Source organism: Cricetulus griseus, chromosome 7 (assembly GCF_003668045.3).
Source record: "Cricetulus griseus strain 17A/GY chromosome 7, alternate assembly CriGri-PICRH-1.0, whole genome shotgun sequence".
NCBI classification, from domain to species: Eukaryota; Metazoa; Chordata; class Mammalia; order Rodentia; family Cricetidae; genus Cricetulus; species Cricetulus griseus.
Genome location: NC_048600.1, coordinates 85,015,323 through 85,039,991, shown reverse-complemented (window position 1 = coordinate 85,039,991; position 24,669 = coordinate 85,015,323). Strand labels below are relative to the sequence as shown.

General features: G+C 43.6%; 1 protein-coding gene and 1 pseudogene across 7 annotated transcripts in view; one reads left to right on the top strand and one right to left on the bottom strand.

The window, feature by feature from the left end:
- Positions 1 to 11,822: 11,822 nt before the first annotated feature.
- LOC100757563 lies at positions 11,823 to 13,882 on the bottom strand (annotated as a pseudogene).
- Positions 13,883 to 15,931: 2,049 nt separating this feature from the next.
- LOC100756987 (NACHT, LRR and PYD domains-containing protein 1a) overlaps positions 15,932 to 24,669 on the top strand; it is an 83,364-nt gene continuing 74,626 nt past the window's right edge. For 3 of the 7 annotated variants that reach the window (XM_035447926.1, XM_027426851.2, XM_027426856.2), the window contains exons 1-3: positions 15,948 to 16,097; positions 17,690 to 18,510; positions 20,198 to 20,294. In XM_035447926.1, the coding sequence (XP_035303817.1) occupies positions 18,360 to 18,510; positions 20,198 to 20,294 (248 nt within the window). In that variant the 5' untranslated portion in view covers positions 15,948 to 16,097; positions 17,690 to 18,359. Of the gene's footprint in view, positions 16,098 to 17,689; positions 18,511 to 20,197; positions 20,295 to 24,669 lie in introns of those variants that run through there. The other 4 variants (XM_027426854.2, XM_027426852.2, XM_027426853.2 and 1 more) reach the window with 4 other exon arrangements.

Genomic DNA, 24,669 nt, shown 5'->3' with positions numbered 1-24,669 from the left:
TTCAAAGAGCTCTCAGTTCCATGTTGTGGAACTAGAGTCATTTCTTTATTAGCCATCTTTTGTGGTATCTCTTAACCGTCCTTCGACACCTCGAGGCAACCATTTCTGTCTTTGTTCCCTTGCTGCTATCTCCTGCTCTGGCCACTCGCCCCTTAGCTCCTAACCTTCTGTCCTCCCAAGTTACACATACCTCTTGCTCCTCAGCCCAGGTGAGGGCCTATTCAGATGCTTAAGCACATACAGATGCAAATAAGAGGCATATTACCCTGAGGCTATGGTAAACAGTAACAGCCTAGTGTTAATTAACAATACAATGGTGACTTGGAGCTTCCTGGTGCCACCGCTGTTTATGGCAGCCAGAGCCTAGGACCCAAAATATTCCATAACAGAGATATTCGGTCCCCCACAACATACCTCAACATAGTAAAAGCAATATACAGCAAGCCAACAGCCAACATCAAATTAAATGGAGAGAAACTCAATGCAATTCCTCTAAAATCAAGTACAAGACAAGGCTGTCCACTCTCTCCATACCTCTTCAATATTGTCCTTGAAGTTCTAGAGAGAGCAATAAGACAACAAAAGGAGATCAGGGTAATACAAATCGGAAAGGAAGAAGTCAAACTCTCACAATTTGCAGATGATATGATAGTCTACATAAGTGACCGAAAAACTCAACCAGGGAACTCCTACAGCTGATAAAGACCAGCAAAGTGGCAGGATACAAGATTAACTCAAAAAAATCTGTAGCCCTACTATATACAGATGACACATTGGTGGAGAAAGAAATCAGAGAAGCATCACCCTTTACAATTGACACAAACAACATAAAATACCCTGGAGTAACACTAACCAAAAAAGTGAAAGACCTGTACCATAAGAATTTTGAGTCTCTAAAGAAAGAAATTAAAGATGATACCAGAAAATGGAAAGATCTCCCATGCTCTTAGATAGGTAGCATCAAAATAATAAAAATGGCAATCTTGTCAAAAGCAATCTACAGATTCAATGCAATCCCCATCAAAATCCCAACACAATTCTTCACAGACCTTGAAAGAACAATTCTCAAATTTATATGGAGAAACAAAAGACCCAGGCTAGCCAAATCATCCCTATACAATAAAGGAACTTCTGGAGGCATCACCATCCCTGACTTCAAGCTCTATTACAGAGCTATAGTCCTGAAATCAGCTTGGTATTGGCACAAAAATAGACTGGTAGATCAATGGAATAGAATTGAAAACCCTGATATTACCCCACACAACTATGAACACCTGATTTTTGACAAACAATCCAAATTTATATGATGGAACAAAGAGAACATCTTCAACAAATGGTGCTGGCATAACTGGTTGCAGACATGTAGAAACTGCAGTTAGACCTAAGCCTATCACTTTGCACAAAACTTAAGTCAAAACGGATCAAAGACCTCAACATAAATCCAGCTACACTGAAACTATTAGAAGACAAAGTGGGAAATACCCTTGAATTAATCAGTCCAGGAGACCGATTCCTGAACATTACACTAGTAGCACAGACACTGAGGTCAACAATTGATAAATGGGACCTCCTGAAACTGAGAAGTTTCTGTAAGACAAATGAGACAGTCAGCAAGACAAAACGGCAGCCCACAAACTGGGAAAAGATATTCACCAACCCCACATCTGACAGAGAGCTGATCTCCAAAATATACAAAGAACTCAAGAAACTAGTCCCCCAAACACCAAACAACCCAATTAAAAAGTGGGGTATAGAACTAAATAGACAATTCTCAATAGAAAAATCTAAAATGGCTGAAAGACACATGAGAAAGTGTTCAACATCCTTAGCCATCAGGGTAATGCAAATCAAAACAACTCTGAGATACCATCTTACTCCTGTCAGAATGGCCAAAATGAAAAAAACACCAATGACAGTTTATGCTGGAGAGGATGGGGAGAAAGGGAAACACTCCTCCACTGCTGGTGGGAATGCCAACTCGTACAGCTACTTTGGAAATCTGTATGGTGATTCCTCAGGAAAATGGGAATCAGTCTACCACAAGATCCAGCAATTCTTCTCTTAGGCATATACCCAAAAGAAGCACATTCATACAACAAGGACATCTGTTCAATGACGTTCATCACAGCATTATTGGTAATAGCCAGAATCTGGAAACAACCTAGGTGTCCCTCAACTGAAGAATGGATAGAGAAAATGTGGTACATTTACACAATGGAGTACTACTCAGCAGAGAAAAAAAAAACAACAACAACAATGGAATCTTGAAATTCGCAGGCAAATGGATGGAACTAGAAGAAACCATCCTGAGCCAGGTAACCCAGTCGCAAAAAGACAAACATGGTATGTACTCACTCATATGTGGATTTTAGACATAGAGTAAAGGATTATCATCCCATAATCCACACTGCCAGAGAAGCTAGTAAACAAGGAGGACCCTAAGAGAGACATACATGGTCCCCTGGAGAAGGGGAAAGGGACAAGATCTCCTGAGCAAATTGGGAGCATTGGGGGAGGAGAGAGGGTACTAGGAGAATGAGAAAGGGGGGAGGAGTGAGGAGGACAGGAGGGAGCTGGAAGGTTGAGTTGGGGGAAGAACTGAAGAGAGCAAGATAAGAGATAATGTAATAGAGGGAGACATTATAGGCTTAAAGAGAAATCAGGCACTAGGTAAATGTCTAGGGAGCTACAAGATGACACCAACTAACAATCAAAGCAACAGAGGAGAGGCTACCTTAAATGCCCTCCCCTGATAATGAGATTGATGACAAACTTGTATGCCCTCCTATAGCCTTCATCCAGCAGCTGTTGGAAGTAGGAGACACCCACAGCTAAACCTTGAACTGAAATGAAATCCAGTTCCAGAGAAGGAGGAATGATGAGCAAAGGGTCCAGACCAGGCTGGTGAAACCCACAGAAACAGCTGACCTGAACAAGGGAGAGCTCTTGGTCCCCAGACTGATAGCTGGGAAACCAACATGGGACTGATCCAGACCCCCTGAATGTGGGTGTCAGTGAGGAGACCTTGGAAATCTATGGGGCCTCTTGTAGCGGATCAGTACTTATCCCTAGCATAGGAATGGACTTTGGGGACCCATCCCACATGGAGGGATACTCCCTGAGCCTAGACACAAGGGGGTTGGCCTAGGCCCTCTCCCAAAGAATATGACAGACTTTGAAGATCCCCACATGGAAGGCCTCACCCACTCTGGGGAGCAGAAAGAGTATGGGATAGGCAGGGTGTTAGTTGGGGGAGGCATGGGAGGAGGGGAGAGAGGGGGACCTGGGATTGACATGTAAAATAATTTTCTTTCTAATTAAAATTTTTTTAAAAATTAAAAAAAGTAATTCTACCCACTCCCAAACTGAACACCCCACAAAGAATACCTCCTCCTCATTAAGCAGTGTGTCAGACTAATAGCTGGCCTCAGGAAGGGCGCAGATATTTTTTCATATGGCCTTCCAGAGGAAGAAGGGAGCCAAGGTGCAGATGAGATGCCTGAATAGAGCAAGAAGTGGGTTAGGCAGTGGGAGACCTGGAGGAGCTTTTCTTTGCTCAATGCCAGTCTCATCTTCACCCTAGATGCTCCTGCCTCACTACACTTCCTAGACCAGCATCAGGAGCAGCTGGTGGCCCGAGTGACATCAGTGGATCCTCTCTTGGACAAGCTGCATAGTCTGGTGCTGAGTGAAGAGGAGTATGAGGCAGTGCCGGCTGAAGTCACCACCCAAGACAGGATGCGGAAGCTCTTCAGCTTCAGCCGGTCCTGGACCAGGACCTGCAAAGACCAAGTCTACCGAGCTCTGAAGGAGACCCATCCTCACCTGATCATGGACCTCCTCGAGCAGTCAGGAGGTGTCTCTATGGGATCCTAACATCTTAGTGGCTGAGGGGTGAGCACTCTTCCTTGAGTCCTGGCTTTGCCTGGCTTTCCTTTGGCTCTAAGTTTAAATCTATAAACCAGTGTCCATCTGAGTTGCCTTTCTGATGGCACTGTTTCCAGGACACTCCTTGGGGACCCTTATGGCCCTCCCCAGCCAGATGTTCATGTGGGATGAACATCTCAGAAAACTCCCAGTGGAACCAGCAAGTATATTCAGGCCTTGCTCAACACACTCTTCTGGCAGAGTGGTCAGTCTCAAAACTGATACAAGCAGGACTGGGGCACTTGGGAATTGATACAATGAGATGATACTTTCCCTGAAAAGCGAATGTCTTATAAATAGGAAAGGAAAGGGGCTTCTCAAACATTTCCCACCCTCAGTATGGGTTTTCTTTTTTATTCTATTTACATTTTCAGGTCTTGAACAGCTCTATTTTTCCTTCCACTGTTTATTTGTTTTCTTCTTGATTTTTTTTAAGCAATTTCTTAGTTTCCTCCTTGAGGACCTCTATCATATTCATATAGTATTTTAAGTTCTTTTTCTTGTGCTTTAACTATGTTGGACTATTCAGGACCTACGGTGGTAGGATAGCCGGGCTCTAGTGGAGACATGGTGTCCTAGTGGTTATTGCTTGTTATTTTCTGTTGACATATAGACATGTGTAATTTGGAATATTATAGGTCTTGGTGCTGATTTCTGGGTTTGTTTTTGTTGGTTGTGTGTTTTGTTCTTTAATTTCTGTTGCTTCTCTGGATTTTAGGATAGTGTGATGCATGTTTGTTGCCTGGTACGAAGTTTTCCTGGAGTTGATATGGGTGGCCACTGGGGGCTAGTGGAGACGTATTGACATGGCTATTGCTGATTTTGTTTTTATTCCGGCATCTAGTCACCTGGAATTAGAATGATTATAGGTCTAGGTGCTGTTTTATGAATTTGTCTTTGTTTGGGTGTGTTTTGTTCTTTGGTTTCTGTTTCTTCTCTGGATTTTAGGAGAATCGATGGCTGTTTGTTGCCTGGTAGGAAATTTTATGGCCCTGATATGGTTTGGTCCCTGGCACTTCCCAGTAAAATGTATTTCTGACACTTGGGAATGTGGATAGGCTAAGAGTCTGAGGGAGTTCACAGAGGGGAGGAGATCAGAGTGCTCAACAGGATCTGTTAATTTAGTCTCCTTGAAATGAGGAAAGGGACAATGAAGAGAGGTCACCACAGAAGGTCTGCTGTAGCACTGGGGATGAGACTGGTGGATTGGAACTAGAAGAACAGAAGGGAAAAGGAAAATCTGTAGACAGCCTACCTGATTTCCTGGCAGGAATAGCCTATGGGTTATCAGGGGTTGTCTACTGGAATTAGAGGCTGGGATAAAACAATCAGTGGGGAGAGAGGGGTTGGGAGGGGAAGTTATGTGAGATCCACAGGAGATGTGGGTAGATAGGGAAGGAAGCCTGTAGCAGGTCTTCTATTGCAGAGACAGGGATGAGACTGGGGAATTGGGTTTGGAGGAGAGGAAGGGGTGTTGAAGGTCTTAAGTTAGCTTAACTGTTTCCCTGGCCTGCTCTGCTTGCTCTACCCCTTGAATCCCCCATTAGAACTGGTCCTGCCACTCAAGGGAGAGCTGGCCTTGATGGCTTTGGAGGCTGGAGAGTGGTCCTGGTGAACTGAGCACAGGAGAGGTGGTCTCACCCCTCGATGTCCCTGTGAGAACAACAGGTCTTGCCTCTTACCTGCAACTGCCCCTCACTGTCATGGGCTTCTGAGAACTGACCCCTATGGAAGGGGTGTAGGAGAGTTGGTTCCACCCATCCCTGGCAGCCATTATTTCAAGCAAGGGAGATCTGACTCTGCACTTCACCTGAGAAGGTGGGGTCCCTGAAGATGCCCAGACTGACCAACTCAGCTACCACCCAGGCCTGCATCCAGAGCTTGAAAAGGAACAACCAAAATATCTACCCCACCTACAGCCTACTAGGAGCATGTGAAGGGACATGTCTTACCAAACCATACAACAGGATCTCCATGACTTGGGGCAACAGTAGGATATCAAGGAAGAGTTTCAGTGAGGGTCCAATACTGATGATATAACAGAAGCCAGAGACCTTGAACCATGAACTCATTGCAATGAACACTTCCCAGTAAAGATGTTTGGACAAAAGGGAATACTGTGTGACACACCACAACTCCCAATAACACTGAGATGAATGAAGAGGTGATGGAGAGGCTGTTAAGATGGAAGACCTAAAGGATTTTTTCTTCTTTTTTTTGCAGGGGTGTGGAGGTGGGGAGGGTATACAAAGATGAAGGGCAGACATGGAAAACTTGGAAATGTATGGGATTGAGGCACATGATGTGAAATTCCCAAAGAATCAATAAAAAAATTATGTTAAAAGTATTTTAAATCTTTAAAAAATGAGGTACAGATCTAAGAGGAGAACTCTCAATATAGAAATCACAAATGGCTGAAAAACACTTAAAGAAATGTTCAACATCCTTAGCCAGCAGGTAAATGCAAATCAAAACTACTTTGAAATTCCATCTTAACATCTGTCAGAATGGCTAATTTCAATAAAACAAGTGACAGCTCATGCTAGCGAGAGTGTGGAATAAGGGAAAAACTCCTCCATTGTTGGTTGAAGTTCAAACTTGTAAAGACAATATGGAAATCAATAAGGCAGTTCTTCAGAAAGATGGTAATTGATCTACCACAAATTTAAGCTATACCACTATTGGGCTGTGCCCAAAGGATGCTTCAGCCTACCACAAGGACATTTGCTCAACCATGATCATTGCAGCTTGACTCATAATTTAGGCAGGAACCAGAAACAACATAGATGTCCCTCAACAGAAGAATAGATAATAAAAATGTGGTACAATTACATAATGGAGTATAACTTGGCTGTTAACAAATGATATCATCAAATTTACAGGCAAATAGATGGAACTAGAAAAAATCATTCTGAATGATGTAATTCAGACCCAGAAAAAATATATACAGAATGTACTCACTTATATGTGGACATTACCTGTTAAAAAAATGATAACCAACCTAAAATCCATAAAACAGGTACAGACACAGAGACCCACAACCAGGCATTACACAGAGAAAGAGACCTTGCAACACTCAGCTCTAAATATGGTGTCTCCATCAAATTCCTCCCCAAGGAGCTGGAGGAACCCTGCAGAAGTTGAGGTGGAAGTGGTGTAAAAGCCAGAGGGGATGGAGGACACAAGGCCCTGTGAATCTACTGAGCTCATATGAACTCACAGAGACTAAAGCAGAAGGCACAGGGCTTAAATGTGCCCCAGGTCCTCTGTGTATATATTATAGCTTTTGTGTAAATGAGTTTCTTTCTCATTCTTGTGTCTTCTCGTGGCCCTCTTTTCCTTTTATTGGTTTGCCTTGTCCAACTTCTTTGCAATGTGATGGGTTTTATTTTATCTCATATTTTTGTTATATTTTGTTGTTATCTCTTAGAAAGCTGTTCTTCTCCAATGAAAAATAGCAAGGGATTAGATATGGAGGGGGCTGGAGAAGGAACTGAAAGGAGTAGGGGAAAGGAAGCCACTCTCAGGATATATTGTAAGAGAAAAGAATATATTTTTCAATAAAAGGAAAAATATTGAAACACATATTTTTACCTCAACTCCCTCTTCCCAAAATTTTTTACATAAAGCTGCATAAATTAGTATACAATTCAAGTATTTTTACTAAAAATAAATCTAAAAGAAATTTATTTTAAACAACTCTCTGCTGTAATATAATTTTACCAATATATATAATTTTAACAAAAGATGAAAGCAAATTTGCAAACTAATGAGATAGATGTATTTGATTATTTTTGCATGAGGAGCTAAATCTCGGTTGAATACTTGATGCTGTAGACATAGGCAAACTTCAATGTCTCTCAGAGTTGATGGATTTTTGCTTCTCTCATACTTTACACAGATGTGCAGTGCACATCCCAGAAGCTTGTGTGAATTCTGTCCTTAACCCAAGCCAAAAGTCACTTAGCATCTCTTTGTGAATCTCAATTCAACAACTCTAAACACAAATTTGAAAAATTGAATGTTTTCCCATAATACAATGCAAAGATGTGTTAATTTGATACAAGATTGAAAAATTAGAAAATATTTAAATCTTCATAATCTATGAGGAAGTTATCATATTTCTATAAGAGCAGAAAATCATGCACGTGCTGGGAAATGCTGTAATTGCTGCAAACAATGCCCTAGACTCTGAACCAAGGTGTTTCAGGAGAATAATAGGGGTCGCATGCTTTGCTAGCTCATACAATGCGAAGTACTCATGCTGTGTGCTCAGAATCAACAGTGTGGGGAAGTCACGTGATGCAACATGGTATACAGTACAGAAATGTGGTGTTTTGTTTGTACTTTAGCAAATAAAGCTTGCCTGAAGATAAGAGTGCAAAGCCATAGAGGCCAGACAGTGGTGGCACACACCTTTAATGCCAGCACTCAGGAAGCAGAGGCAGGTGGATATCAGTGAGTTTCAAGGCCAGCCTGGTCTACAAACTGACTTCCAGGACAACCAGGACTGTTACACAGAGAAACCATGAAGAAAAAGAGCGAGAGGGGGAAGGAAGGAAGGAAGGAAGGAAGGAAGGAAGGAAGGAAGGAAGGAAGGAAGGAAGGAAGGGAGGGAGGGAAAGGGAGGGAAGGAAGGAAGAAAGGAAGGAAGGAAGGAAGGAAGGAAGGAAGGAAGGAAGGAAGGAAGGAAGGAAGAGGAACTTACATACTATTTTAAAATGGGGCAGACATAGGATTGGACTTCTATTTCAAGCACCCACATTAGACATTCAAGAACACACTCACACACAGACACGCAGGCTTTTTTAAATTTTTATAAGACAATGACAAAATGGGATCCTCTACTGATCACCCATCTGCCAAAGTAGAACCTGGGGATCAAGCTGTGTGTTTGCCACAAGGATAGGCCTGCCATTCACTTCCCCTAGACCACCTGGCTTCTCTCTGGATCAAGCTTCTGTTCCCTTCCCTGCCAGGCCCATGGCCAGAATTGTTAGCCTGGCTTCTTGGTGCCTCCCATCTTGTCCTCTGGACTCTGCAGGTGTGCTAGCTCTGCCTGTGTGAATCTCTGGAGCTCTCCCTCTCTCTCTGTCTCAGAACATAGTATTTTCCTTATTCTAACTCCAGCCCTTCACCACGCCACAGGCAGCCAGCTTCTCCACACACTTCTTACCTTGTATCCTCCAGGTTTTCATTTGACAAGAGATAATTCCAAGTTTTGACCTCCCTTTCTGCTATTTTGATTCATTGGGAGTTTAGAAATAAAACTAAACAAAGTAAGTGTTACAAGCCAAGTCAACATTATTAAATGTGTACAACAGATATAACACCCTGGGTTTATTTGAAAATATGAGAAAATGCTAAAATGTAATGTTGTAGAATATTAGTTGAAGATGTGTTACATTTGTTTATGCTGTGGAACATTTGTTTTAATGATACAAAGATGTATTTCATTCTTTTATGGTGCATTTGTTTAACTCTGAAACTGTTATTTAGCCTGTCTAAAACACCTGATTGGTCTAATAAAGAGCTGAACAGTCAATAGCTAGACAGGAGAAAGGATAAGTGTGGCTGATAGGCAGAGAGAATAACTATGAGAAGAAATCTGGTAAGAAGGATGAAAGATAGAAGATCCTTAATCACAACAGAGGCAGGTGGCCCTCAGTGAGTTCAAGGCCAGCCTGGTCTACAAAGTGAATTGCAGGACAGCCAGTACTGTTACACAGAGAAACCCTGTCTCATAGAAAGAAAGAGAGAGAGAGAGAGAGAGGGGGGGGGGGAGAAAGGAGAGGAGGACCCAGGGACCAGTTACCCAGCTACACAGCAAATCACAGAATAGGAAGTAAAGAAAAGATATACAGACACAGAGAAAGGTAAAACCCAGAGGTAAAAGGTAGAGTGGATGGATATGTAAATAAGAGTGCTTCTAAAATAAAAAAAAAATTTAAAAAGGTAGTGGATAACTTAAGAAACACTGGCTAGAAACAAGGCAATCTAAGTCCGGGCATTTGTAAGAATAAGCTTCCCTGTTATTTATTTGGGAACTGCATGGCAGGGCCCCCAGAAAGAGCCATGAGAGCTAAAAGTAAAAACAAACCAACAACAATATCAATTTGTAAATATAAAGTTAAGTCTGAGCTTCTTAAAATCAATACAAATAAAATACATTTGGGTCTACTAAGTTTGATATCAAGAGCTGTTGTTGTATAAAAACAAGTTAACTTTCAGGTTGCTTACAGGAATGTAGGTCACTGAGTGCTGCAGGTAACCCACACCTCCTCACTGGTGTCCTTAGGATGCTCTGAGAAACAAGCTGGACAGGACAGACTCAGGGTCCAGCAGCAAATCCACACTGACACAGTCCCCTTAACTAAGGTTCTCAACTTGACTCCTCCAGAGGACAAGTCACCTGGACAGTGGCCAAGGGTTTGTTGATTCAGTCAGATATAGACACATTCAAAGGGAAAATAGCTGAGAACAGAATATCTCAGTATTAATTTTCCTTCCAAGAAATGTTCTGAGGCCTTTTCTGTGCTGGGGTCTCAAGAAGCCATCTGTGCCTCCTACATAGCTATGGTCATTTTAGTGCAAACACATTTTGGTGTCACCAAGACACTCCTGAATCTGCACTAAGTGTCAGATCTTTAATAAGGGACAATAAGTGTTTAGAAATGGAAACTTTAAAGTCCATTTTCATCCAACACGAGCCAGTGGTTTGGAAGAAATACGATTTACACAACAAAAACAAAGGAGTTTTGACAAGTTTGCATCTTTCATGTTAATGATAATTGAACACAATTATGACAGTGAAACTTCTAAAATCTGAACGTTGATTAAGGGTTTGTCATTTTTAAATGTTCTAAAGTCAGTCTCTTACATAAGGGAAACTTATTTGACATTAGATTGTAAAATGAAAAAACTATTTACTTAAGTGGCTGTCTGCTGGGGGAACAGACTTTTTTCTATAAATATCCATTAATGAACAGTTTTGTGTAAGGTTACCAGCTGTGGCTTAGCTAGCAATAAAATGTCTTTATCAGTGTGACCTGACACCAAAGTCACAACAGAGAGCAGAGGGAACCTGCTTCTTCGTTAGTGAGTGGGGGTAGAGGTGGCTGCATTTTCTGGCCTAGTCCTTCTTTACATTGTAGAATGTTTTATTTAACATCTTGTGTCTTCCAGGAGAAACATTACAAAATTAAAAACCACAATCTTTGTCTCCTGATGCCTCACATGGTTTCCCTTCTTGTTTTTCCAACATAATATTTGTATTGATTATTTGGGAATATCTATAATATACCCCAATCACACTGACTTCCCAGTACCCCATGTTCATCCCTACCCCTGTGACCTCTCTTACAAAAAAGAAGTAAGGACAAGAGAAAGAAATAGAGATAGAGAAAGAAAAAAAGAAAGGAGGAAGGGAAAGAGACAGAGAGAGAGAAGAGGAAAAATATGAGTCCAATTTCTTTTTTTTAATGAGTCCAATTTCTGTTGCCCATATACTCACTGGAGCATGGTCAAACTCCCAGTAGCCACCTTATTAAAGACAACTGAGACCTTCTCCACCTGCACCCCCAGCAGAACTCATCAATCATGGAGAACCACACTTTACTTTTATTTTACATTGCTATTACATTTGGGGGTGGTAGAATGGTGGTAGGGGTTGTCACAGAAGCCTTCTGTGTCTCTCTTTATCAACTGTGCATCTGCAGTCATCAATATCACTGCAAAAGTGGCTTCCTTGCCCTTAACAGTCGGTGGGAGCATGAACTATGGGATTCTACGAAGTTTCTGGCAATACCACAGACTATGAACATCCACATTGTCTCCAGAACCAGCATATGCAAAAGACCTCAATTGGTCTCCTGTGAGAGGACAGACAATGGACATCAGGACAGCCTTCTGCAGAAACACAGACCACAGACACCATCAAAATTTTTATCATCAGCACAGGCAAAGGGCATCAACATGGCCTCTGGGGTAACATGGGCCACAGACACCAATATGGACCCTAGCAGTAACCAGGCCCATGGACATCAACATGGCCGCTGGCAGCAGCACAGACCACAGACATCAACATGGCCCTCGGCAGTGACCCACAGATATCAGCATGGCTTCAGGCAGTGGCATAGACGATGCATACCTTCATGGCCCTCGATGGTAACATGGGCCTCAGATATCAACACAGGCCCTGGCTGCAGTAGGAACAAGGACACAAAGGTGGCTTTCAACAGTAGCATGGACCATGGACATCAACATGATTTCAGGTGGCAGCATAGATCACTGACATCAATATGGCCTCAGATGGAAGCATAGACCATGGACATCATTTTGACCTGGGACTTTATCACTGCCTCAGGCAGCAGTATTGACTACCAATACCAACATGGCCTCCAGGAGAAGTATGGACCATGGAGATCTTTCATGGAGGTCCAACAAAGAAAATGAGCTGTTCTTCACTATCCTTCCAACACTACTGCATAACAGTAAGTTCCACCATCAACTGAAGCCTTCTCTCACACTCATCACAGCTGGTGTCGCTATTTCTGCCTCTCTCCACCAAATCCGCACCACTTCATTCCTCCGTCTTTCCCACTTCTGCATCACATATTCATTCGTCGGTGTCTTTGGAAATGGCAGTGTGTCACATAGCAATTTTTTTGCTCAAACACCTATACATGCAAATATTCATTACAATAAGCTTTTGGTTTTGTTCTAGGTTTCTGGTGTCTCACACATCTTAGATACTGCACCATCCCTGACACTCATCTTGGATATCCTGCTGTTACCTAGAGTCAGGGTGTTCCCGTGGCTCTTGGTCTGCAGAAATGGATCCTTCACATGCCCCAGATGCTCTTAGATGTAGATGTTGGGGTGAACTGACTCAACATGCTGGATCTGGGCCCAGATTGTTGCTGAGTTGCTCATCCCAGGCCATTTCCTGTAGGACCAAACTTCCACCCTCTTTTTTCATTTCTTTCTTTCTTTTTTTTAACCACAAATATCTTCATCACTTTTAGGAAAAAACAAAACCACTCCTGTTTTTACAAAAATAACGATTATTAGCTTAGAACAAGAAGTGTATATTGTATAAAGTGAGGACAGGGCCAATCCAAGGTATGGTTGAAGGGAAGGTTTTACTGAAGATATGAGGGAGAGGACAGCCAGAGGTATTGGGAAGGGTCCGGATCAGGGAGAGAAAGGTGTTGACTAAACATGGCTGCCAGACTAGACTCGGTCATGAGAGGGCTCAAGGAGAACAAGAGAGGGAAATCAAAAGAGGAAGACAAAAGAGAGAGAGATCAAAAAGAAAGTGCATGGCCAAAAGGGTGGGGCTAACAGGAATGGGGAGCTGGGGAAGGGAAATTCATGAGCTGGAGAAGTTTAGGCTGGGGGCAGGGTGAGAAGACCTGAGCAGAGTCACAGGTACTGGGTGAACCTAGAGGCCAGCGTGGGCCTAAGTATGCCTATAGGCACCACAGATAGCCTTCTGTCCCTTATGACAATGAGGAGGAATGGTCCCCAGGAGTAAAATGGGCATTAGAAATTGGGGGACAGGGGTTTCCTTTGGACCTGATAGATACTTCAAAATACTTTCCTTTAATGGAAACTATCTTTGTGGAGTCTAAATATTAACAGTTTAAAAGAATACAGACTCTAGCATAACTCAAGGAAATCCATTTTTACTTCAGGCTCTTCTCCTCCAGGAGCCAGCACTGTTACATAATTTCCATTTAGTCACTTCTGGTCTAATTTTGTATCCTTCTTTCTTCTGGTATAATTTCAAACTGTGACATATTCCAACACCATATTGACAAAGTCATCAAATCTTCAAAGTGCATTAATATCTTTACCATTTCATCACAATGTTGATTCTTCATCCTATACACTTGTCCATAAGCTCTAATGGCAGGAGCTGCCACAGGTTCATGGTTGCATGAAAAGTCATGGCCAAGCATGTTTTGCTTTAACAAGTGTGCTGTGCTTCCTTCCAGATGTGGCAGATATGCTGGGTCTGGACACAGCTGCTGAATGACCCAGACCTCTGAATCCTTGTCAATCCATCTTTCAAGCCTGACTGTGGCTCCCAACATACCTGACTTTAGCGAAACAAGCAAACCTTCCCAAGATGGACAGTGCCTGATAAAGGCAAGAGCATACTATACATGAACACAAAAAGCAGTGTGAGCCTGGGGTCACCTCTGGTTTTTTGACACTAGGTGACACTAGGAACCAAAGTTTATGTCAATTCTAGAGCAGACAGCCAAAGGTAATAAGAACTTGGTGACAGAGGGTGGGGCAACTTCAGGGGAGGGGTTCCCATAAATGCCTCTGAGCTAAGGAGTCATCTTTGGGCAATGGAGAGGTCAGAAGTTAGGAACTGTTGTCAATTTTACATCTCCCCAGAAGTCACACAAGAGTTCATCAACAAATATTTGAACAAACACAAATAAGGCTACACACAAGATGCAAATGCTAACTGAGAGTGAAAATGTATATAATGAACTGCTGTTTAAAACATTATCAGATTATTTAAAATCAAGAAATTTAATTTTATTTAATGTTTCTTTCCTTGTCTTAAGTCTAAACAACCCAAGAGCAATTAAAAATGATTTTACAAAGTACATGTAACAAGTGTGTGGTTTTCAAACTACTAAGATCACTGGGATCACAGAATAAGATTTATGAATCTAACAGTCAAGTTTTATGGTAATCATGTACCCTGGCAGTGTTTTCATACTACAGTAACACAGCTTGAAATTATTACGATGTATTTCTTGAATAACTTACCAAATATGTTCTAGCTTAAAACAATCTATTGAATAAAAATGTTTTGGATAGAAAATGTTTTAGATGATAAAAATAATGGTTTTGTTGTTGTAAAACAAAATAACAAACAAAAATACTCAGTGGTAACAAAAGTATTTATTAATCAGCAAAGAGAAAGCCTTGTTGACAAGTGGTGCTAAAAACTCAATACCCTCATGCAGAAGAATGAGCCTCTCCCCTCACCCTGCAGAGCAGAGCACTCAACTCCAAATGCACCAAAGACATTAACACAGGACAAAACCCTGGATCTACTAGAGGGGAGTGGGGCAAGCACTTCCTGATGCAGGCAGAGCCAAGGCCTCTCTGAAGAGGACTCTAGTGATCAAGAAAATGGGACAGATTGAAAAAAGGAACAACAGGAAATTAAAAGATGTCATTTGGTGTTCATGGATGGAGTCTCTGACCATCATATCTAGGAGCACAGCAGCAAGAAGGCAGGCACGGTGCTGGAGGAGTAGCTGAGAGCTTGCTTCCTGATTCCTTGCTTGTGCCTGAGCACAAGGCAGACAGACAGGGAGGGGGCTGTGTGGGCTTTTGAATCTCAAAGCCAGCCCCTAGTGACACACCTCCCCCAACAAGACACACTTCAAATCCTCTTCAAACAGTTGTACAAACTGAGGACAAGCATTCAGACATATGAGCCGTGGAGCCATTTTTACTCACACCACCAAGGCATCTCAGCACAGCCAAAATGACCACACACACACACACACACACACACACACACACACACACACACACACACACACACACACGCCAACAGGCAAAAAAAAATATGTAGGTAGGAACCAAATACCATATTTGAGGTTTAGGAGAGTCCAGGAGTGAGAAATGACCCAGGGTTTGGAGCCTGAGAGCCAGTTCCTGAAATGAAGAGCCTGTGGGCCGGGCAGCCTACAGGGAGGAGAGAGACCTGCAGAGATCCACAAATCTGGGAGATCCAGGAGCTACTGCTGAACTGGGACTTGTTGGCACACCTGGGAGGCCCCACTTTAGTAGATGAGTGAACTGAGACTCAAGCATGAGTCCTGACTCAGGAGGCAGGGGGGGCCTCTGCAGGCCTGGATGAAGCTCTCAATGGTACTCATCCAGCCCAGGCACCTGCAGAAATTTCACAACAGGAAATGAGCTGAATAATATTCAACCTACATTCTCAGAGCTCAGAAGAAGAGCATCTGCGCAGACTCTGATGTGTAGCTTCCTGGAGGAGCCAGAGTCTCTTTCACTTTCACAGAATAGGATTTCTAGCTGAGGAACCTTGGCCAGTGAACACTGGAGAAGAGCAGGGTGAGTAGTGGGACCAACAGACTCCACCAAACCATTTGAGTAGGAAGGTAAGTGCTGCCCTGACTGCACTAGAGTATACTGTGTTAGACAGGGACCTCATGCTGATATCCAGGGCCCAGGCTCCAGCCCCTGCTGGAAGACTCTAATGCCCAAATCTGGTGGGCAGGAGGTTGCTGGATTCACCTGTATACTTCATGTGCCTGCTCCTGTCATAGCCTATCCTGCACCCTCCTCTCTCCTGTCTGACCTAAAGCTGCAGGAATAAGGGTCATTAATAGTGAGGTATTAAGAGGGAGGAGAAGGAAAGAGAAATAAAGAAGACAAAAGCAATAGCTGGGAGCAGCAATTCTTGCATAATCCTATGACTCATGCCATACAAACTTATTAAAACGTACAGCCTCGTATAGGCTATTTGCAAGGGAAGGTGGCCAAGGTCAGCACAGAGCTAAGTCAGACAATGTTTGCAAAAATAACATGAGCCCTCGGACACTGCTGCCTTAGGACTGATAGCCACACCCCAGGGGGAAGAGTTGGGAACCCGGAAGCTACAACTTCAATTCGTTTAGGACACTAGCTCCAACATTAGGCCAGCTTTGCCAAGTCCACTCTGAGACAAGGACACAGCTCTAATGTTCACTTTGTCCTTTCATCAGAGCCTCTGAGAAAGTCTTGGGTCAGCCTAACCTCCACATTGTCCATGGGGATCTTTGGGTTTCTAGAGTAATTTGTCCTCCCAAATCCAGAGCCTACTAAGGCTCTGTGTAGTGCCAGGGACAAGAGACTTCTAAAGATTCCTTCACAGGGCCTAGCCTAAACTCAGACTGGGCTCTTGAGTCCCCACTGTGCTGCCTCTCCCTACCTCATCCTCTGTCACAGTGATGGCTGAAGGACTGATAGTTTTAGAGTGGGACACTAGAAAAGGAAGAGGATGAAGAACATGGAATAGTGAGTGTCCTGCTCATTCCATCCCTGCATCCTCCATGCCTGTCTTCAGATCCTCTCATGCTCCTGTCCTTGTAATTCCAACTCCCCTTTCCTCCATCCCCAACCCTTCCCCCTTGATTAGCATCCTCTAATCCTCCCAGCTGTCATGTTTCATGTCCTGCCTCCTTCCATCCCTTGCTTTCCCATCCCTACATTTCGCCACCCTCCATTCCCCAGATGTCCACCTTCCCACTCCTCTTCTCCATCACTTTCCACGGCTATGCCTGAGACAAGTGTTTGATGCTGTGTCTCTCAAAGTTAAAGAGACATAGGTCTCCTGTCTGCTGCTAGTGGTGGGAACTGTGCTCTCCTCTAGGAACAGTGCAGCTACGGCACCAACAAACCCAGGCTGGTCGAGAGGGCCAAAGACTTAACTAAGGACCAGACAGTGATTTAGTGACAGGCATCTTCCTAAGGATGGGCTTTTTTCCCCCTCCACTCTGTCTCCTCCCGTAGATCACTCCATTCCTCTTTATCTTTATGTGCCATTTTTACCCTGTCCTTTAAAAGTTTTACACAAGTTCTTCCTGGAGAAAATCATGGGCTTCACAGGTCCACATGAGGACAATGGTTACCCTGGCTAGGAGCTTCCTGGGTCGCCCATCTCAATCCCATCTTACTCACTATAGCCCCTGTCTATTAACTATTTTTAAAGGTTTCTTCAGGAGTGAATGACGACAACAACAAGATACACTGCAGCAGATCAAGTTAGAACTGTTTTCCTGGTTCATGAAGCCAACCTTTGTCCCACTAAGCCCCGAGGACAGATCCTAGCCCCACCTCTGTCATCCCCCTCCTGCAGGAAGCAGATGATGAAAGAATAAACTCCCCTTCTTTTTATTGGTCCTCGGGGTCAGATAGATGGTGTTAATAAACAAAAAGAAGAAACTTTAGACAAACTGAACCCCCCTCCAACTCAGCATAATGACAAGCACACCTGCCTGACAGCAAAGCCAACACGGTAGAGAACATCCATTGGCATCATTCATGAAACTATAAAGAATGAATCCACTGATAAACCTTCCTCCCAGAGTTCCCTCTTCTGCACTGTAGAGTCCAAGCCCATGCACCTGGACACACAGTCTCCATCTCCAGGAGAGACCTGAGTACTTCAGATGTTCTGATCAGAGGACAATTTGTCCCTATAGACGCTACCCTACCCTTTCTTTATTTCCAGCTCTCCTCCATCAATCCTGATCAAACACCCTTTACCAAAGCATAACAGCTGTCAGAGACAAGAAAGCCCTGGCCTCCTGTTTGGAGCAACAACCGAAGGGAGAAGTGAAGCAGGACCAGTGCGAGCATCATCTGAGGATTCTATCACTATGGGAGCAGCTCTGTCCAAGATAGTGGGTGGCACCAAGGAGGCTCAACATAAGGATAAACAGGTCTTGGACCCTGACTACGAGATGAGAGAGCCAATAAACCTGGAAGTGCAGAGAACGAAAGCCGAGGCAGAGAAGGACTTGATGCAAAGTAAGTACACAAAGGGCCCCAACCCACAATTACTGTCACCCTTTTATTGCTACTGAGCCCTCCTGCCAGGGTTTCCACGGACAGGCTAGCCTCCCGTCAAAAAGATTCACACGCCCTGGAAAGTCTGGACCCAGGAGGCATGCGGAAACCCCTAAGGGAAACTTGGCACCCCCCCCTCTTCACCAGGAGTGCATCCTCGGGCCCCTGGGGAGGAGCACTCTGAAGCTGGAGTAGTGGGGTGAGACAGGCATTCAGAATGGCTCTGAGAGGGGTGAGCACAAGTTCAAGCCAGCTCCCAAAAGAAGGGTTTGGTGACACTTGAGTTGCAAGCCCAGACTTTAGAGCTGGACAGAGGCAGACTCCAGTCATGGCTCTACCACCTTGGAAAAGTCACTTTAGAGCCCTCAGCCTCCATGTCTCCATCAGGGAAATAAGAAGAGGGTAAAAGCCTGTTTCCTTGGGCAGTGGAAATAAAGTGATGATCCATATTGACTATTAAACAGGACAATATTCAATTAATGGTCCAGTACAATAAGCACAAGTCCATACAATTGCAGGTACTGGTATCATTGTAGTTTGTAGCCCTGTGGGACAGAAGCTCAGAGCCCCACATGTGGGAGCTGAAGTTCACAGAATAGACTAGAGACTCCCACTGAGGACTAGTGCAGAGACAGGACAGATGTGTGAGATCCATGGTCCCAGAGCAGGACCATTTCTCAGCAGGAACTCTGAGAGCATCATTCTTCCCACGTGACTGTGAAGAAGGCTGTGAGTGTGAGCAGGAAGGACACAGACTGGATCCCCTGACTCCAACCTCTGTCTTTCTGACAACCACACAACTCTTTCCTTCCCAGAGCCCATTCTTCTTCATTTCAGGCTACAAGAGGAATTTAACATGGAGTTCTTTAGCCAGAGCATCTCATCAGAACTACTGGGCTTAGACCGTGAATCTCAAGTCACTCACAGATTGAAAAACAAAAAACAAACAAACAAACAAAAAAAAAACTTGTAAAGGGGGAACTTGAGCAGTCTGTATGCAGAAATAAGGATGAACTAAAATTGAAGGAGTGAAAGGAACTTAAAGTTCACTTAGGTAATTGTTCTTCACATCATACAGGTACCCCCAGTATGGGGACCCAAATAAAAGAATGAAATAAAAGCAGAGAAGCCATGGTGGAAGGCTCAGAGTCACAGACAAGAAATGTTTGCTCTGGACTATGCAATGCATTTGTCACAAGGAGAAACTGGAAACCATGAGTGTCAGCATGGTGAACCTAGCCCAACTGGCACCTAGAATTTAGCTTCAAGTATGAGTGGGCAGGGGAGGGGGTCATGGACGTCCTGGAGATCCAAGTTGGTTTCTTTTCCAGATATGAACCCTGAACTACACAATGAGATCCTACCTGGCCCTCTCAGATAGAAACTCAGAAGCCAATTGGGGGTGGGGTGGCTGAAGCCCAGAGAGGAATGGAGAGACTCACAAAGAGGACTAGAGTAGACCAGCATATGTGTGTGAACTTCACTGTCCCAGGTCAGGAACATGTCTCTGCAGGAGATGTAAAAGCATCTGTGAGTGAGTAGAGTAGGGTGTGAGGGTAAGCAGATAGGACTCCAGCCTTGCTACCCTGACCATTACTGCTGGTTCTCTGACAGTCACATAACCCATGGCCCTCTCTTTAACTTTTAGGCTCAACATTCACACCTTACATGGATACCACTACAATCTTAGTTGACATTGCAAAACACCTTTCAAGAATTGGGGATGAAGCACATCCCAATATCAGGTAAGGGGATTGTTAAATGGGAACCTGATTAGTCAGGATTCAGAACCAAATGTATGTGGTGGCACCGGGGAATGTGACTTCTAGTACATATAGATGGTGGATATTCACAGGTGAGTCTCCACCTGTGTGTGGACCTGGGACAGGCAACTAAAGTGGAAGATAAGTGGAACCATGGAGGAATGCTAAGAGTCACAGGCTAGAAATGATGTCTGTGAGGTCTACAATGTTGAAGCTGCATTTGACACATGAAGACACTGAAAAACCATGGGGGTCAGCAGTCAGCCTAGCCCAAATGTCACCCACAATTGAACTCAAAGTATGTGTGGGTTCTGAAAGCCCAGAGTCCTGCAGCTCCTGGAGTTCCAAGAAGGTCTCTTCCCTTGAGAAGGACCCTATGAGAAGAAGGAAAGCCACTGCCTCACCTTCAGACAGTTTCTTCTGCTGACTTTCCTTACTCAGCATACACAGGCCGCCCCTTGCACCTTCCTCCTCTCAGGCATCAAAGTAGTGACCTCTCTCTATTGCACAGGGTCTAGAAAAAGTGGTTAACTTCTGCTAGCTCACAGCACATAGAGACAGACGCAGGACTGGAATCTAGTACACTGGGAGTCTGAGAAATGAGTTCTTCCTCATTCAACCTTGGCATCTCTGTGAAAATCCAACGTTCTCCTAGGCCTTCTCTCTCCCTTCAAAGTCCAGTCGTCCTACCAAACATTACACTGTAGGAGCCTGAGACCCAGAACAACCTAAAGTGCATGATGTATCCCATTAAAATCATTAACCCAGGGGTATTAGTCACTTCTCATGTTATAGTGACAAAAGCAATTTAAAATATAAAGGGTTCATTTTGCCCACAGATTGAGAGTCTAGTCTTTTATGAATGAAATTCAATAACTACAAGAGACTGAGACAGCTGTCCCATTGTGTTTAATTGTGAAACAAAAAGAGATGAATGCTGTTTCTCAGTTAGTTTCTCCTTTTTATTTGTCCAGGACTCCAGCCCTTGGCATGGTTCCATCTACACTTAGGGTGGGCCTTCCCACCTCAATTAATCTAACCTACCCACACACATCCTCCCAGGGACATTTCTGCTAGGCGCTTTGTTTCTGTGACATTGACAATGCTAACCACCATGCAATCTCACAGGATCATAGAGAGAGTTCAAAACGTAAGTGTCTGAAGCACTGTGGGAATTGGAACTGTTCCTTCCTGTCATTTCTCACTGAGAGAGCCCCACCCACACCTTCACTAAACTTTTACAGCCACAACCAATCTTCCAACATCAGAGTAGGTGTCTGAGGCCTGGGGACCCCCTTCCAACCCATAGCACAGTCATCAGGAAACTCCTGGGATGAGGGGGCCTCCAGATGAAAGTCTAATCTCACTGAGCTCAAGTATATGAGCTTCTTAAGGTGAAGCAAAAAAACTCAATCCCCTGGGACAAAGTGCCAGCATAGCATCCTGGACCTGGAGAGCGTTAGAGAGCAGCCTAGAGATCCTGCCCCTAGATTCTCACTGATGAGCTCAGCACTGCTCCCAGGAGGCCCTTGAAATAATGGGCAGTGTCTTCTCCAGCACAAGAACACAGGACATGTAAAACAATCCCTGGGCAGGGAACTGACAGAGAGGACCCCCTCATCACTCACTTCCCATTGGTCACAGGGTCATCAGGTGTTTGCTGAGCATGCACTCATGTTAGGCCCTGTGTCCAGGGCTTCACTTGCATCTCACTTGCGCTTAAATCACACACACACACACACACACACACACACACACACTTGAGAGGAAGACTGTTACTGTGCCACTTCGGGACAAGAAAAGCAAGGCTTAGAGAAGTGAAGGCTCACTTGGAAGAACTGTATTCAGCCTACACTGTCACAGTTCATACACTTAACACCTCTGACTCCCTCTCTCTGACATTAAGGCAATGAGGACAGTCACACCAAAACAAGAGATGCACAGGCTCTAAGTGTCAAGGGCCTGACCTTGAGCAATATTGCCTCTCTTGGCTAGGAGATGCCACCTTGAAACCTGAGTAACACTGAAAGAAAAGCATTTCTTTCGCTGCCAGCTTGCCGTAACTTGTAGAATCTAGGGCCTCAAAATATGCTTCACCTTGAGAAGCTCATGTCACTTACTTAATGACAAGACTTACTGACTTAATCAGTCCCACTGCTCCCCACTCAGAACAGAAAGGGAGGAAGAAAAATAGGAAGGACTTGAGGTATCTAATAGAAAGATTCAAATGCAATAACATCTGTGAAACACAGTAACCTTAAGAATGAAAATAGCAATAGACTCTGATGACACCCTATGGAAGGCCTCACCCTCCAGGTGAGCAAAAAGGATATCTGATAGGTAAGGTTTTATTTGCGGGGGGAGGTTTATAGGGGAGGAGGAGAGAGGAGGGAACTGGGATTGACATGTAAAACAATCTTGTTTCCAATTCAAAGAAAAAAGAAAAAAATTATAAACCAAGAAACAACATTGACACACAAGGAAAAAAAAAGAATGAAAATAGCAAGTATGAAGCTATGAGAACTAAAGAGTTGTTGTAACTAAACAGCTCATTGGATTAGAAGATTGTGACAGGCAGGGTGATGGGGAAATGGGTTCTGTATTATCAGCAAGGAGAAAGAACAATTAAGGAGAAAGGCACTTTTCATTGACTCTAAGTTCCAATAGGGTGTCTAATGCCAGAACTTGAATGATGCAACATCCAACATCTTCATAGTAAAGGCTCAATCCACATGGCATGCTTTGTGACATATCAAGAGAAAAAAAAGTGGGAAACTCTGAGTAACGGACATGATGGCTAATTCTGTAGGATTTGTGGGTCTGTCACACCTGTACAGCTCTGCTGACACAGTCTCAAAGACAGAATTGAAGACAGAACAACTCTGTCATGTTGTCATGCTGAATGGTCATACTCTGACCCAACTGTGCTCCATGCTGTGTTTATGGGCATGACTATTTGTTTTATTTTGGAGTTTTGCTGTGGCTACAATGCCATGCTATTTCTTTCACCATTTTGATTGGCATCCAGAGATGGGCTCCGTGGCATTTTGGTATGTATGCGTCAGCAACCGTTGTTCTTATTTTTCCCTTGCTGTCTGTCCTCTGTCCCCCTCTCTTCCGGCCTCTTCCTCTCCCAGATGGTCTCCCCGCTTTCATGACCCACATGCTCTGTTAGCCTTTCTTGTTACCTCACCTCCCTTCAGATTTCCTCCTTTCCTTCATGGTCGCTCCTCTAACACTAAACACTAAGTTTTGAATGTCATATACTTGCCTGACTTGAAATGTTCTTCTGATTTTATCTGAGTGTTTACTCTCATAACTATTACCTCTATTATTTTCAGCTTAAAAAACAAGTGTCCAGCTGAGATTGGCAAAAATTGGCCAAATAGATCTCTCTCTCTCTCTCTCTCTCTCTCTCTCTCTCTCTCTCTCTCTCTCTCTCTCTTTCTCTTTGTGTGTCTGAGTTGTGGTGTGTGTGTGTGTGTATGTGTGTGTGTGTTTCAATGGAGTTTGCTAACCTCTGGTCATAAGAATATTAAAACAAAACTCATTAGTGGAATTGGAGTGGAGAATTTTCTAAGGAAAACCAAACTTAAGAAACAAAGGTGTGTCTCATTTTTTTAGAATGACTTTTTCTTAAAGCCACACCCTTCTCCCTCTCATATTCATGACCTTGTTTAATTATAGATGTCACACACACACACACACACACACACACACACACACACACACACACACACAAATGTGTATATATATATATATATATATATATTCAATAAATATTTACATGCAATTTCTGAGTGCATGTAGTGTTGCTTGTATGATTATGATTATAGGGCTTCTGGAGACCACCTAATACTGGATAACCATTAGAAGATCATCCCTGGGAAAGACTAATGCTCCTTCTCTGCAGTGACTAAGTAACCACAGCTCTTCACCTAAGGATGGGACCTGTGAGATACTCCTGTCCACAACAACATATCCACGTCTTCTTTTTTAAAGATTTATTTATCTATTATGATTTATTGTGTGTACAGTGTTCTGTCTGCACATTGCCTGCAGGCCAGAGGAGGGCACCTGATCTCATTACAGATGGTTGTGAGCCACCATGTGGTTGCTGGGAATTGAACTCAGGACCTTTGGAAGAACAAGCAGTGCTCTTAACCACTGAGCCATCTCTCCAGCCCCAAGTCATGTCTTCTTTAATCAGCCTTACTGTTGAGATTTCATGGGTGCAGTTTCCCTACATCATCTTTTAGACACAACAGCAGACTTCCCAGTTTTCTGGCTCTTACAATTATTTCTCTCCTCTTCCACAATTTTCCCTGAATACTAGGTGAAGGTTGTGTTGTAGATG